The sequence below is a fragment of the Pholcus phalangioides genome, unplaced genomic scaffold (genome assembly GCF_987345545.1).
Source record: "Pholcus phalangioides strain wild (caught in Gottingen) unplaced genomic scaffold, Ppha-v1.0 ptg000011l_1, whole genome shotgun sequence".
Lineage (NCBI taxonomy): Eukaryota > Metazoa > Arthropoda > Arachnida > Araneae > Pholcidae > Pholcus > Pholcus phalangioides.
Genome location: NW_028301604.1, coordinates 120,932 through 136,741, shown reverse-complemented (window position 1 = coordinate 136,741; position 15,810 = coordinate 120,932). Strand labels below are relative to the sequence as shown.

At 38.5% G+C, this 15,810-nt stretch overlaps 1 protein-coding gene across 7 annotated transcripts in view; it reads left to right on the top strand.

The window, feature by feature from the left end:
- LOC149079909 (uncharacterized) overlaps positions 1-13,394 on the top strand; it is a 161,959-nt gene extending 148,565 nt beyond the window's left edge. For 6 of the 7 annotated variants that reach the window (XM_089238700.1, XM_089238697.1, XM_089238696.1 and 3 more), the window contains one exon: positions 13,142-13,394. In XM_089238700.1, the coding sequence (XP_089094826.1) occupies positions 13,142-13,303 (162 nt within the window). In that variant the 3' untranslated portion in view covers positions 13,304-13,394. The remainder of the gene's footprint in view (positions 1-13,141) is intronic. The other variant, XR_016193512.1, reaches the window with a different exon arrangement.
- The last annotated feature ends 2,416 nt before the right edge of the window (positions 13,395-15,810 follow it).

The following is a 15,810-nucleotide window of genomic DNA, read 5'->3' as shown; positions in this document are numbered from 1 at the left end:
TGAATTACATAATTTTTTAGCTAATTTTGAAGCTCATTTTATATTCATAAACAAATATTGTTTCCTGTTATGAATACACAATTAAACAACATTGATTGAATTTGGGGGAAAACCTAGGAACCAAAAAGAAATACCTGTTTTTGCTATGAAACACTGTTTCTTCATGGTTTGAGTCAATTTGGCCCAGTCTGCGCTTCTAGGTATACCGAAAGTGCTGCGGTTCTAGTGTTTACCAGTCTGTGTCGACCTCTAATCCAGGGTGTCTACCAACACGAGAAAGTCATGAAGTCCCGAAAAAGTCACAAAATTTGAGTGAAGGTCACAGATTTTTGATTCTCCAGAGATTTTTTTTTCAATTTTTTCCCGAAAATCTACGCTTTGGAGAAGCTGTGGCATTCAATAATTCTTTTTTTTTTCTCTCAGGTTTTATTCATTCTTTTTTTTACCCTGGAGGGATGGATGGGTGAGTAGCAATATAAAAAAAACAATGCCAATATATAGCCACCCTACATATGGGTGGGGCAAAAAAGCTATTTAGACTGGATGAACAAAAAAACTTTTCATTCTTTGCTTGTCCAGACCTTTCAACATCTGTTAATATTCCTCCTAAAGCAATGTTCTCAGGATCAGGTGATAATTCTTAGAGGAGGAGGGGAACTGATAGACCATGGCAGTGGGGAGTCCTCTTGGGAACAATATTGGTTTTCCATAGAAAGGACGTGATCTTCCCTCCACATCATGGAGCATGACTGTTGGACCTTTAGTGGGTCCGCAATCCAGAGTTTTCACTGAGGGCTCTGTAGTAAATTTATAGCATGAAAAAACAATGATGGTGATTGTTCCAGGCCTTAGGACTGCAGCCTTGTCAGCCCCATCCTTGTGGGAGACAGTGAAAGGGCATCAATTTTTTTCCCCTCAAAACAGTTTTTTTTAAATTATCATCCATTTTTTTATTCTGATCGTGTCAATCTTTACTGACTAGCTATAGCTAAGACGACTTGATAAGGATTCCCTTATTCTAGTGGCTATAGCGAACGACGAAATCGTACAGTATACTCATGCGACAGAGAGTTCAAGAGAAGACCGACGTCTGACTTGTTCACCATTAATTGTGTTGCAACATAAACTGAAGAGCCAAAAAAACTGGTACAGACATGCGTATGCAAATAAAGAGATATGGAACCAATCAGAGTACGGCGCGGCGGTCGGCAACGCCTATATAACACAACAAGTGTCTGGCATAGTTGTTAGATCGGTTACTGCTCCTACAATGGCAGGTTATCGAGATTTAAGTGAGTTTGAACGTGGTGTTATAGTCGGCGCACGAGAGATGGGACATAGCATCTCCGAGGTAGCGATGAAATTTGGATTTTCACGTACGACCATTTCACGAGTGTACCGTGAATATCGGGAATCCGGTAAAAAATTAAATCTACGACATCGCTGCTGCCGGAAAAAGATCATGCAAGAACGGGACCAACGACGACTGACGAGAATCATTAAACGTGACAGACGTGCAACCCTTCCGCAAATTGCTGCAGATTTCAATGCTGGGCCATCAACGAGTATAAGCGTGCGAACCATTCAACGAAACATCATCGATATGGGCTTTCGGAGCCGAAGGCCCACTCGTGTCTGCACGACACAAAGCTTTACGCCTCGCCTGGGCTCGACAACACCGACATTGGACTGTTGAGGACTGGAAACACGTTGCCTGGTATGACGAGTCTCGGTTCCAATTGCTTCGAGCTGATGGACGTGTACGGGTATGGAGACAACCTCATGAATCCATGGACCCTACATGTCAACAGGGGACTGTTCAAGCTGGTGGAGGCTCTGTGATGGTATGGGGCGTGTGCAGTTGGCGTGATATGAGACCCCTGATACGTCTAGATACGACTCTGACAGGTGACAGGTACGTAAGCATCCTGTCTGATCACCTGCACCCATTCATGTCCATTGTGCATTCCGACGGACTTGGACAATTTCAGCAGGACAATGCGACACCCCTTGCTACAAAGTGGCACTCTTCTGACTTTAGACACTTCCGCTGACCACCAAAATCCCCAGACATGAACATTATTGAACATATCTGGGATGCCTTGCAACGTGCTGTTCAGAAGAGATCTCCACCCCCCCCCCTCTTACTCCTACGGATTTATGGAGAGCCCTGCAGGATTCATGGTGTCAATTACCTCCAGCACTACTTCAGACATTAGTCGAGTCCATGCCACGTCGTGTTGCAGCACTTCTGCGTGCTCGCAGGGGCCCTACACAATATTAGGCAGGTTACCAGTTTTTTTGGCTCTTCAGTGTATAACTTTTAGGCCAAATTAAAGTATGCGTCACTGCTCCAAGAAGTGTTGTGGCGAGCTGAAAATATTGATGTGTGCACCTATTTATGCTTTGAAGTGGTTCTTTTATAATGGTGAAAAAAACTACCAAACTTCTTGGTAAGCCGCTGATGAACCATGAATTACGCAAGGCAGGCAGCTGACAAGAGACCCATTGGAATACGGTAACAAGCTTGCAATCTAGACCAGGTCTTTAACCTTTTTCCAGTCGCGAGTACTGCCTGTCAAGGGCGTAGCGAGGGGGGGAAGGACTTGGGGGGTCTGGTCCCCCCCCCAAAATGTGAGAAAATGATCGAAAAAAGGGAAAAAGATGGCCAAATCCATTGTTCTGTCACTTTTGTCCCCCCCCCCCGAACGAAATTTCTGGCTACGCCCCTGCTGCCTGTACCCATCATCAAAAAAAAAAACACTCTTATGTCATATTTGACTTATGAACCCACAAAATCTGGATGATTTTAATAATTGAATGCAATTTCCAGAAGGTATTTAAATGAAAAGTTGATCAAGTGCTCATGAGCACCAAATCGGACACAAGCATCAAGCACTCTGGGTGATTTGGGGAGCACCATGGTGCTCACGAGCAACGGAGATGCCCGATCTAGACGGTCACCTAAGCATGACAATAAAGCAAATAACAAGCGTCTAATATTGGGCTTCGAAAAATGTGAATAGGAAAAGGAATATGTGAAATCCGTCCTTCGAAAGGAACCTTGGTTGATCTAGTGCAGTGTTCCTCAACCGCCGGGCCCTGGCATCTGCTAAACTGGACCGTGAGTGGTTTATTGCTTCATTTTTACCCATTTATTTCCCATTAATCTTGTGTATGCCCAGGCCTTCCAATCGAGAAAAGGAAAACTGTGTTGCAGGATTCCAAAGGTTGAGAAACACTGGTGTAGTGGCCCCACATCTTTCAGTAGGGCCTCCTAAGCTGAGATCTTTGACGGGCTCAGGCCAAATTTTTTCACGGGTTCTGTATAGTGAATTTAGTGTGAAAAACGAATTATATAGAATTCTCTCATTTAGAGTCCCCGGGCTGGGGATCAGCCGTCTACTGTGCTTCCCTCTGAATTGGAAAATCGGCTGGACTATGTTTGTCCTCTTAAATGATGGTTTCGGCTCTCGTATATAAGAAACGTTTCTTCTAATTTTTTTATTTTTCCTGTGGCAATACCTTTTGCCTGCGTGCGTTATTGCAATCAGTAAAGAAATGAGCTCATTCATGCACATTCTATTAAGACGGCGTTTTCTTCTGATGCACATCTCTGTCTGGCAATGCGCATCGATTCCAACAGGAAACTCCCAATTTCGACAGTCGCGCGGATCGGTGAACCGACTGAACAAACTGCTCGATCTATCACACCTTGCTCCATTCAACGTCATTCTGGTCTTTTGCTCTGTTTTGAGCCCACTATTGCTATGAGGTGCAGCGCAATGCTGCTATTGTGCACATGGCTTAATACCGATCAATAGTGTGTTCAGTAGTTTTGCATTCACAGGACACGTTTTCAACGATCGCGGGTGCACCCACGGAGCTTGCTTTGGAAAGTTTTGTTGTAGGTGACGAACAGGGCCTCAACTAAATGCTTGGTCACCCGGGGCAAGCGCACATTTTGACGCCCCCTTGTAATGTTCAAGGACAGGTTTCAGAATGAAATTTGAACCCCCCTCTTGGTCCAGGGCATGAGCCCCGCCTGCTTTCTCCCTAGTTGTGGCCCTGGTGACGAAGAAACTCAGATATGACAAAAACATTGAGGGGGGGTGGGGATCTAGGGTTGTCAGAGGTCCATATATATGACTCACAAGGGCGTATGCAGGAATAGATTACATTAAATATTCATGACAACCTGAGGGCCTAGGCGATTTCACAAAGTTGATTGAAGCCATGGGTGGAGATACTGGGAGGGGGCAATGAAGATTATCGCCCCCCCCCCCAATTAAAAAATTATTGCCATAGGCAGAAGAGCAAAAGGTGGACATTTTTTCATTTGCTTAGTTTGAGGGTTCTATAAATAGAGTAGTTAATAAAAACTTCTGCCTGGTTGAAAAAAAATAATTTTGTAGTTAAACTACTTCATGGTCTTGGGCAGTAACACATTCATTGTTCAGAATTGTGGTGCACATTTTGTTGTGTAGGTGAAACAACAGTTTGCATAACAAAGTAGTTGGGCACATACTTATTCTAGGTTTTGTGACTCTGATGATACCTAATAGCATTCAATTTTCTTCTGTATTTTTAGGGATGCAGAGGCACAAACAATATTTACAATGCTCAAGTAAAGAGCTAGAAATGAAAGTGCTTCATTTTTGTCAAAAACGATTACACTAGCATTGACCACTAAAATTTAAACAAATCCTTTTCAAAAAGGATGGACAACACCGTCAAACCATCTGGTCCACCTTGACTTATTTATATCGGACCTTGTAATTTCCACATTTTGCTTATGGAAGTGGTATTGAAAGAGCATCATTCTTGAAAAACTTACATATCTTCATAATTTGTTGCGTGTATTGTCAAAGAAAGTTGACAGACTGGACTGTGGAAGACTCTCAAAACAGAATGTAATTAATATATATGTATATATATATATATATTGTGAGGAGAGCAGAAAAGAATTATCTGTAGTTGCTAAGACCTTATTTTGATCAAAAAAGATTTTTTTGTAACTAAGATATATCTGTAATTTTGCTTTGGCTTGACTCAATCTTACAGGATACTGAAAAATAGTGTGCTATAAAAAAATTAATTTTAAAATTTTTCAAAAACAAATACTATGGATTTTTTAAAGTTATGCCATGATTATGTTGTCTAAGAGGTGTACCCTTCCCCATCCTACTTTTTATAATTTTTAGAGTGGGAGCCCTGCAAATGAGAAAAGGTCACAGAAAAGTCACCAAATTTTGCTTTTGGTATTTAGTAGACACCCTGTAATCCTGCGATTGCAGTTAAACTCTGTTGGTGAATACGGCTGTTAATGTTAGCCTGTAGATGAATAAAAATAGAATCATCATTTTGCTCTATTTCAATCAACAAAACATCCTGTTTGGCAACTAGTGGCCTCAAAGTTTTCATTTAGGTCTTTCATCATGTCACTCAAAATTCTTGTTTTATCACATAATAGAAGAATATCATCAACGTTCAAAATAAGGAAAACTTTCTTTCCCTTCAAAAACACCATGGAATGCACAAGGTTCTGTTGTATTTTGTTGGAAACTGAAGTTTAGTGAGAACTTCCTGTTCTAGAAAATTTCATGTTCCAACATCTGGAAGACTGTTTCAATCCTTATAGGGATTTTCCTAGCTTGCACACAATGTCTTCCTTGACAGAAAAACCCAGAGGAGATATCATGTATGTCTCTTTATCGATATCGCCATGCAAAAGTGATATTTTTATGTCACACTGCAAGATTTTCAACTTCTTTTGAGCAGCAATTGCTAAAATGGTTCTAATGGTGTTATATCTTGATGCTGTAAGAAAGTTTCATTGAGAGAGAGAGAAATCAACTCCTTCCATGTGTGAGAACCCTTTCACACATAGACAAGCTTTGTAACGTTCAATGTTTTCATTGGGTTAGAATTTTATGTTGAATACCCACTTTTTGATCCAATAACATTCTTTCCTTCAGGACATCCCACCAGTGTCATTTTCTGAAGTGTACTTGAGTTCTTGTTGATTGTTTCTTTCTAAATCTTTAGGACTTATGAGAATTCATAGCTTCCTCATATGTGTTTGGGATTTCTATTCCAGCAACATTAGCATCATAACGCCCCAGGGTTATAAAAACTTCCTCTTGGTCTAAGATCATATGATAAAATTTTTTCATCTTCTGAACCCTGTGGTGGCTGTGATCGACTAAGTGTGTTCCCTTCATCTGTCTGTTCTTTTCACACCAGTAGCATTATCTTTAGATTCAGGACTGTTGAAGCAGACTGTTTCTCTTTGAGAAATGACAGCTGGATAAGAATTTTCATTAAATGTGACATTTCTTGACACTGGATCAGTCTATAATTTTTCAAGTTTGCTTCATAACCAAAAACAACTGTCATTTTATTCTTTGTTAGCAGTTTCTTATGTAGTTGGTCAAGCAAGTGCATATAAACTTCTGAACCAAAAGTTATCAGGTGTTTAAGGAATATCTGTCTTTCAGTCTAAAGCTTGTAGTCACAGTGGTGGTCGGCTGAAGTTGGTTTCCTGTGGTTCCAACTTCGAGGCGCAAATGCAAGCCAATCTCCTCATTAAAAAATCTCACCACAGAGAGCAACAGGCCTACAATGATAAATTATTCTATCATTACAATTCACTCATAGTTAGAAAAACTGGCGGCAGATGGCAGCACTACACATAACAAGCATTACACGGAAACAAACTTCACATCACGTTTCACTACATGTACACTCTAACATGTACCAATTCGTTAGAGGTTTCGCAAAGGAATATAGACGAGGTGCATATGTGGTTTAGTAATAGTCTAAAGCTTGTATGGAGTAGATCCAGGTGTTTGATTATTTGGAGCATTTTTAAGAATGTAAACTGCTGTGTTTACTGCCTCGGCTTACAAAAACGATGTCAGTTTCTTGTTATACAGCAGTAGTTCTTAGCCATTTTTTCATCCCGCAACCCCATTGCAATAAAACATGTTCCTGCACTCCCCATTGGATGTGTTTCCTGTTAGAAAATTTTGTTTTTTCATGTAATTAATTACATTAGTTTTATCCATTAATTAATTCCTATAAACTCTTGTGCTTATTATTTAATTTCCTTTTTGGTTATGGTTGATATTTAATTTTGGCTCCTTTTTCTTTTGAAAATTCAAAAACTAAACTGAGAAAAAAGTTAAAATTTTTCGAAATTTGGAAAAACAATTCACGGAATAGTTCTGATTATTAGTGTTCTAATTACTGGTGCATTATTGTTAAATGTTCTTACTTTTATTGATTCCAGCTGGAATAACGATATATATAAATTTTTGTTTGGCACTTGATTAAATTTTTTTACATTTTTCTTGAGTCATGATCACAACAGTATCAAATCTAAGAACCAGCATGCTAATAACACGAGGTAAAAATTTAAACAAACTGCAAAATATTTTAGGTATTAATGATATTTTTTTTCAATCGAAATGGAAACAAATACGATCGCTAATTGAAAAAGAAAATTTTGTAATGCAAATTTTGCATGACACATTTCTGCAAATGAAAGTAAAAAAAAATGAGATGCCAAAATATCTGTAAATTTTTCCATTTTTAAAAAATGTGGATCTAAGTATTTAATACATTTCAATTTTCCTGAATAATCACAGTCAACATGTAATTTTTTTCTCATCTCGCATCCCCAGTTAACCCCTTCATGTACAAGTGATTGGCGATAAATTTGAATAGTCTGTATAAGATGTATCGGGGATAAAAAAATATGGAAGCAAACTCATTTCTATGTACAGTATATACTAGAAGGATTTGTTCTGAGAAAGATGCATTATATATGTGTCTGGAGGGGATACTGTGGAGAATGGGGGGGAAGAGAAAGCTGAGGAGAACCGACACCATTGTTATCTCAGTTTCTCGTTTGATATCACGATGGTGGTGGGAGAACAGAGAGAGAACGCTCACACATATAACTTTGTTTCGTAGGGTTACAATAAACTTTCATGATCAGTAAAAAAGAAATAGTCAGCTGCATTGAATTTATTCCACTGGTGCTTGGATGCAATATTACATCCCTGATTGTAAAGAGGTTAAAAACCATTGACTTTCCATTGTAGTCCTCATATTTCTCTAGGCTATCTCATTTTGCTATGGTATATAAGGCGCAGTCGTATTGAGAAAATCTTTGAAGTTATAGTTTACGTACTCAGTGCCACTATCCACTCCGAGTGCTTTAACTCTTGTTAAGGCATTTTTCAATTTTGAAATGCTCTAATGCATTATGTTTGTGCTTTAAAAATGCATCGGAGACGTAACTACTGAAATTGTCTTTGAAAATTACATTATAACTTACACCACCATTAAGGGATGTTGTCGACATAGGGCCACACTGGCAACTATGGATCAATTTGCCAGGTTTCTCAGATTTGTATGCTCCACGGCTGAAAGATCGTCTGTGTTGTGTTTACCTTATTGGTAACCTTTGCGACAACAAAAAAATCAGTGTTTGAAAAATCAATTTCTTCATTGATGCCTTTGTCACTCAATTCTTTAAGATTAATGTGGCCAACTCTGCTGTGCCACAATTCGAGGCTATCTGTATTAGCAGCATTGGCTTCAAATGGATGTGGTTTGTGTCTTGAAAACATCTGATACAAGTTATTTGACGTGTGCACTACAGTGTTGACAATATCACAATTACAGATTTTGGCAAAATTCTCATCTTTAATTATTTTCTTTCCCTTACTTGTTAAAGTTCCCTCAGAGAATAAGTTCCTCTTCAGGCCATGCACATGTAATACATTTGTCGTCCAACCCATGCACTGTTGATGTATTTTAACAATTTTAACCTCACCCTTTCCCTCGATGGGGAGCTTGGTACTCAGTATGAAAGACATAGCTGGCATCATTGTTAGTACCCAGGTTTTTATATTCTCAACCTTTCTTATCTTTATACTCTGTAGCAAAATGTTCTTTCTTTGGACAGGAATAGTATGTGATGTTAGATCAATTCCTCTTTGGCTTTTAATGGCTCACTGAAGTATTTGTATTATTACGATTTATGAAGAATGCAGACTCATTTTGCTCATTCTTAGATAACCCAGTTTCTTCATCAATGAGCTTGACTGTTAAGTTGGCTATATTTTGCTTGAAGAGTTCCTAGGATTTTTGTTATCAGCGTGACATCACTTATACTTTCACCCAAGGCCATAGCGAGAGGGGGGGACTTGGGGGTCTGGCCCCCTAAAATGTGAGAAAATTACTGAACAAAGGGGAAAAGATATCCAAATCTATTGTTTGACCACTGTAGTCCCCCTCTGAACGACATTTCTGGCTACGGGCCGGCTTTCACCAGAATTCTGGTGATGGCCATCACCAATTTGATGTGTGGCCAAGGTTCTCGATTTTAGTGATGTACTGCACTACAGTATTGCTTGCATCCATTTTAATTTGGTGGAATTTGTCTGATAACAACTTATTGACATTGAATTTCTGCTGAAACACAGAGTACTACTTCTTTAGCATCTCAGCAGAACTGGTGCAGCTTTTGATTAACATGATTTGTTACATGTCTATCGCTGCAGTAATAGCAAAAATCGCACTGCGTCTCCAAGATCAGCTTCAGTATGAGGCTTAGCTTTAGTTTGCAATGAGATGTATACACCTTTTGCCTTCAGGGTGCAAGGTATATATTTGTAATCTCTACTGCGAGTCATTTTCACTGGTGAATTTATTCACTCTGGCCATTGTACTTATAGTGTAGACTTTAGGCTTAACTGCTGGTGTGTTACTGCCATGACTATTGTAGCAACAGATGCTAAATAATAAACAACTTTTAGTTTAAATCTGGGCATGTCCTATGCCCATGTAACCTGCTGTGAAAATGCTAACTAGGACACTTAGAAGTTGATTTCGTTTAATATTTAATAATAATAGTTGCCCCCCCCCCCCCTGCACACACACAGTGACGATTGGTGAACAGTACAATCGGTAGCATGTTACCAGATTCAGAACATGTTATGAACAAACTTCAAACAAGGAAGAATTTCAGTAATTGATATTTTGCATGAACTGTGACCAGGGCCGCAACTAGGGGGAGGGGAGCAGGCAGGTCCCGGGCCAGAAGGGCGCAAATTTTATTCTCAAACCTTTCCTTCAACATTTCAGGGGGAGCGCCAAAATGCGCACTTGCCCCGGGTGACCAAGCATCTAGTTGCAGCCCTGACCGTGATGATATATGCAATGCATTTTTTAAATGATTATTACTTCAGCCAATTTGAAGATAAAAATTGTCTTTGCACAATGTATATTTACCCATTTTATATTTTAAATTTGCTGGCAGCTGTAGCAATTAACTACAACTTTTTTTTTGCAGTGCATCTATGGCTATGATCTCGCTAATTTATAATGTTTCATTTGCATTTTTTTTTTTGGCTTTACCTTGAAGTTTGCAATCTAAATTTTTTTTACTATTGTTTGAATCACAAAGAACGTAGATATTTATAAAGTAAGGATGTAATAATGCATCCAAACCCCAGTGGAATAAATTCTAAAAAGTTCTGTTTTCTTTCCTCTCATCACCGCGAAACTTTGTTGCAACCCTATGGAAAAGAAAATGGTTCTTTTTACCTCCATGATGTACCCTTCTACTATATATATTTAAGAGTGAAAGAGAACTCTATTTCGTACCTACTCTATTTTCTGTAAGTATTATAGATAAGAGTACAGTAGATAAATATCTATATATATATTATGCTGTTTTCCTTTTTTTTTCTAATGTGGTTACCATATTTATTGCCAATTCATCAAACAGATCATCCAAATTTGTCAATCGCTTGTGAGCAAAGTGGTTAAATACATTTATTTTATATGCGGTTTTTCAGGCTTCGCATATCTGCAAAAGTGCATGTTTTTTACATATAATTCATCACTATTTTCCTGGGTGATGTTTATTGCACTGTACACAGGGCTGGAACTTAAAGGGAGGCACAAGACGAGGGTTTTAGTTTCTCTTTTATCCTTACCTATGGAATTAACATTTCCACTACTGTATTCCAGGATAACATCCCTCACATTCAGTGGCTGCAACAGTGAATAATTAGCATGAAGAACATTCTAAAACGAATCACATATCTGAAATAGTCTGTAAAATTCCTATATACACTGGCAGAAAATAAAATCCCAACACCAAGAAGGAGTTGTGCTAGATAAACAAAATTTGGGAGGCGTGTTTGCACATCTGAAAGATGACGCTCATTCAAATTTTACACTCGACGAATAAGAGTGGCGCCATGATCATGCAATTCACGTTTGCTTTGAATACGCGATGTAAACTTCGTGAGAGAGAGTGTTATTTATCATCTGGATTGGACATTGTGAGCTATGTTTGAGTCAAGAATGCCTTTAAGGAGATGAAGGAAGCAGTACCATCAGCTTACAGAGTTTGAATAAGGCCGTGTAATAGGGCTACGAGAAGGTGGATTTTCTCTCCACGATATTGCGGAAAGACTTGGCAGGGATGTATCCACTGTGCATAATTGTTGGCAGCAGTGGTCACGGGTAGACACTATCTCAAGAAGACCGGGATCCTTCCGCACACAGACCACTACTGAGAGGGAAGACCACTGTATTCGTCGCATTGCTGTGGCGTATCAACTGCATCTACAGCAGAAATTAGAGCTTCTGTTGTCCCCAGAGTGGCACATCGAACTGTAACATATCGATAACTTGAGGGACAGCTTCGAGCCAGACAGCCTGTAGCATTCATTCCACTAACTCCAAATCCCTGCCATCTGCGATGCCAGTGGTATGAAATTAGAGCTCATTGGAGGGTGGATCTGTTGTGTTCTCAGATGAGAGCTGTTTCTGTTTTGATGATAGTGATGGTTGTACGTTGGTAAGGTGGTGGCTAGGTGAGCGTGTGGAACCAAGCTGTCTGCGGCGTAGACACACTGGACCTACACCAGGAGTTATGACAGCAGGAGCACTGTCAGTTATTTCTATCACCTTGACTACAAATTTATACATCAGCCTGGTGATTGAACCGGTTGTGCTACCATTCATGAGCAGTATTCCAGGGGGTGTTTTTCAACAGGATAACATTCGTCCTCATACCGCTGCTGTCACCCAATGTGCTCAACAGTGTCGACATGCGAGATCACCAGATCTTTCTCCCATCAAGCACATATAGGATATTATTGGAAGACAAATCCAGCGTCATCCACAACCAGCATTAACCGTTGCTGATTTGACTGACCAAGTGCAACAGGCATTGAACTTCATCCCACAAAATGACATACGGCACCTGTATGACACAATGCATGCACGTTTGCATTCACAACCGTGGCGACTACAGTGGTTATTAATGCACTACCATTTCACATTTGAAATGCATTTTCTCACACTTACTTTAACCTGTGACCTTGAAACTTTAATCAAATGTTACCTAGACAATTGCTTTGCCTAAATTTCATTCCTCAAAAGTAATTTCTTCTTGGTGTTGCGATTTTATTTTCCATCAGTGTATAAGCTTGATGGCTAACCTGTGAGACTATCTATCTTGAACCAAGCGTCAAACACAAGGGATGACATGCATCAACATAATTTGTTTTACCTATTAAGTCAGCCAAGCAACATGTGAATTGGCGCTCTATTATGAAACTTATCAGCAGTTAAAAGGGTGAATTTCACACCCCTTATATAGGCCGGTATTACACTGTAAAAGTTTGATAAAATTCCTTTTATACAACTTGCAAAATCTAACAAATAAGGTCATTGGTTACATTCTAGAAAATGCAACCGGTGACCTTATTGGCTGCATTTTTCAAGTTTTATAAAAGGACTTTTACAAAACTTTTATAGTGTAATACCGGCCTTACTGTGGCTGAACATTGATGTCTCGAATTCAGAAGCTCATTCAGTGTATAGCAGCCTTAATTTGAAGTAACAAATGCTCAGGAAGCCATTACATAATATTAGTTCCTTGAACCCAATATAACAAATTTTCCGCCAGTGAAGGATATCTATATAAAGCATTAATATTTGAAGCTATTGCATTTAAATGTTTCATGGGTACTTACTAAGATTTGATTTATTTTGTGACAAAAAAATATATATTTTGAATACTTCAACTTGTATTCTTTTTTAGGCTGTTGAAATGAGTTTTGAAGGAACAGTTGAGTATTTGTTAACTCATGGAGCAGATAAGCATTGTATAGACATATATAGTCGTACTCCTTATGATATTGCAAAAGTACTGAAAAGGGATGGATTGATACACCTCTTTCAAGGAAAAACAAGTTTTTCTTAAGCTTGCATTGTATATTTTGCTCATATTTTGTCTTTCAGTTCCATTGTTCCTGTTCATTTTTGTTTGAAATAAATATCCTTCGAATTGGTGACTGCATCTTTTCTAAACTACCCTCGAGCATATACAATATTATGGGTAGAGTCCAAAACACACATTCGCTCATTATTTAGATTCTCAATATTTAAAAATAGGAATGGCAATCAAAGATGTATCAAAGAAATACTACTGATATGGGAAATTTGATAGCCTTAGGAAGAAAACCATGTACAGTGAACCTAGATATAACTATATTCTGCAGACAAAGTATTGTAGATGGATTACCATTACATTGAGGGGCAGCAGTTTGACATTTCTAAACAAGACTTGAAAAAATATCATTTCAGAGGGATTTATCATTATAGCTAGTATCGTTGTAGCAAGATTTCACTGTATAATGCAGGAAAAGTAAAACGGGTTTCACTGTGTTATAGTTACAACAAATATTCATCTTCCTATCTATCAAATTCAATGCTTTATTTATGAAATACAATTAAACTTGCTGTAGCTTTACAGGGCTGGTACCAGGCACGATTACAGGGGCGACACTTTTTATGACAATGTTTTCACTCTGAAATTTTTATTGGGTTGTTCGAAAAGTAATTTCATTTTTTCTCAACAGAGGACTTAATTGTATTTTTTTCACAGCCAACTTCACACTTAAGCCACATAATCATTATATATTTTGACAGCTGCTATAGCAAGGCTTGCTTGTGAAAAAGTTCGATTGATTCTACGCTGTAGTTTTTGGTTGGTGCCCTTTCAGATATTGAAAGTGAAAAGCAACATTTTCAGCATATTTTACTTTTTTGCTATTGAAAAGGTAAAAATGTTGTTCAAGCAAGAAAAAATTATCCGATCTGTATGGAGAAGATGTATTGACAGAATGCCAGTGCCAAAACTGGTTTGCAAAATTTCAATCCGGCAATTTTGATGTTGAAGATGCACCACGTTCTGGAAGGCCAGTTGAAACTGATGAAGACACAATAAAGGCATTAATTGATGCAAAGCGACAAATAACTCGTGAGATCGCCGAGAGATTAAATTTATCGAATTCGACCGTTCATGATCATTTGAAATGTCTAGGTTTAATCTCAAAGCTCGTCATATGGGTTCCTCATGTTCTTATAGAAAGAAATTTGTGCCGCCGCGTTGACGTTTGTGATTTACTTCTCAAACGAGAAGAAAATTATCCATTTTTAAAGCGCATCATCACTGGGAAGCGAAATGGGTTGCCTACAACAATGTTAAACGCAAGAGATCATGGAGTAAAAAAGTTTTTTTTTTTTAGCTTCTACCGGACAACACAACGATCAATTCTGAAGTGTACTGTCATCAGCTGGACAAATTGAAAGATTCACTTAAACAGAAAAGGACAGAATCAGAATTGATCAATAGAAAAGGTGTGTTCCACCAAGATAATGCGAGACCTCATAAAAGTTTGGTAACTCGCCAAAAGCTTTCACAGCTTGGATGGGATATACTGCCACACCCACCATATTCTCCAGATCTGGGGCACCTTCTGATTATTTCTTCGCATCTCTACAAAATTTTTTAGACTGTAAAATCTTTACTTCAAATGAGGTAAAAAATCACCTGGATCAGTTTTTTGCCAGCAAACAACAAAAATTGTATGAGCGTGGAATCATGCTACTGCGAGAAAGATGGCAAAGGTATTGGACCAGAATGGACAATATATACAGTAGTCTCTCTGTAACTCGACACGTAGATAACTTGACATCTATTATTCCCTTGGTTGGCACAATACTAATTTCAATGTAGGGAAACCTCTTTAACTCGACACATGTTTGGCTTAACTCCGCTTAAGTCGACTACGATTTTTATTCCTTCACCACGACTGGTTTTTACAATTGGCCTTCTGTTACCAGTTCTAAGAATTTTGTGACATTGTTCATGGGTACTTTGACAATTCTTTGTTCTCTATAATGGGTTCCCTTTTTTTGCATTGGGAACGGGGGGTGTGTATGTGAAGAATGAATGTTTGAAACCTGTTGGCCGGCTTATCATTTTAGTGGACTTTCCAAAAAAAGGTCTTTCATTCTTTTCATGGTCAAAAAAATTTGAATATTGTCAACACATCCAATAGGAATAAAAATCTTATCTATTGTGAGTTTTGATATCGTCTGTTGTAAAGAATGTTTTCGGTGGAACACAGTTTTACAATTTCTTGGAAAAGGAGTAAAAGAAAAAGAGCTAAAGCCTGGTTAGATGCTGAATACGTCATTTGGTTTTCATCTTGAGTATCGACGGCCGTGAATACAATGGCTTCACGCAAACTTCACACTTTAAGTTTAAAATCAAAATAAGGAATGCCAAAAATAAGGAAAAAATTTTGTCAGCATCTGAATCTTATGAACCAAGCAGAAAACGCATAAGAAAATCAAACTTCAGTGACGTAAAAGAAGCAACTCTTTTGTGGTTCAAATTCGTTCGATCTCACTCAATGCCAT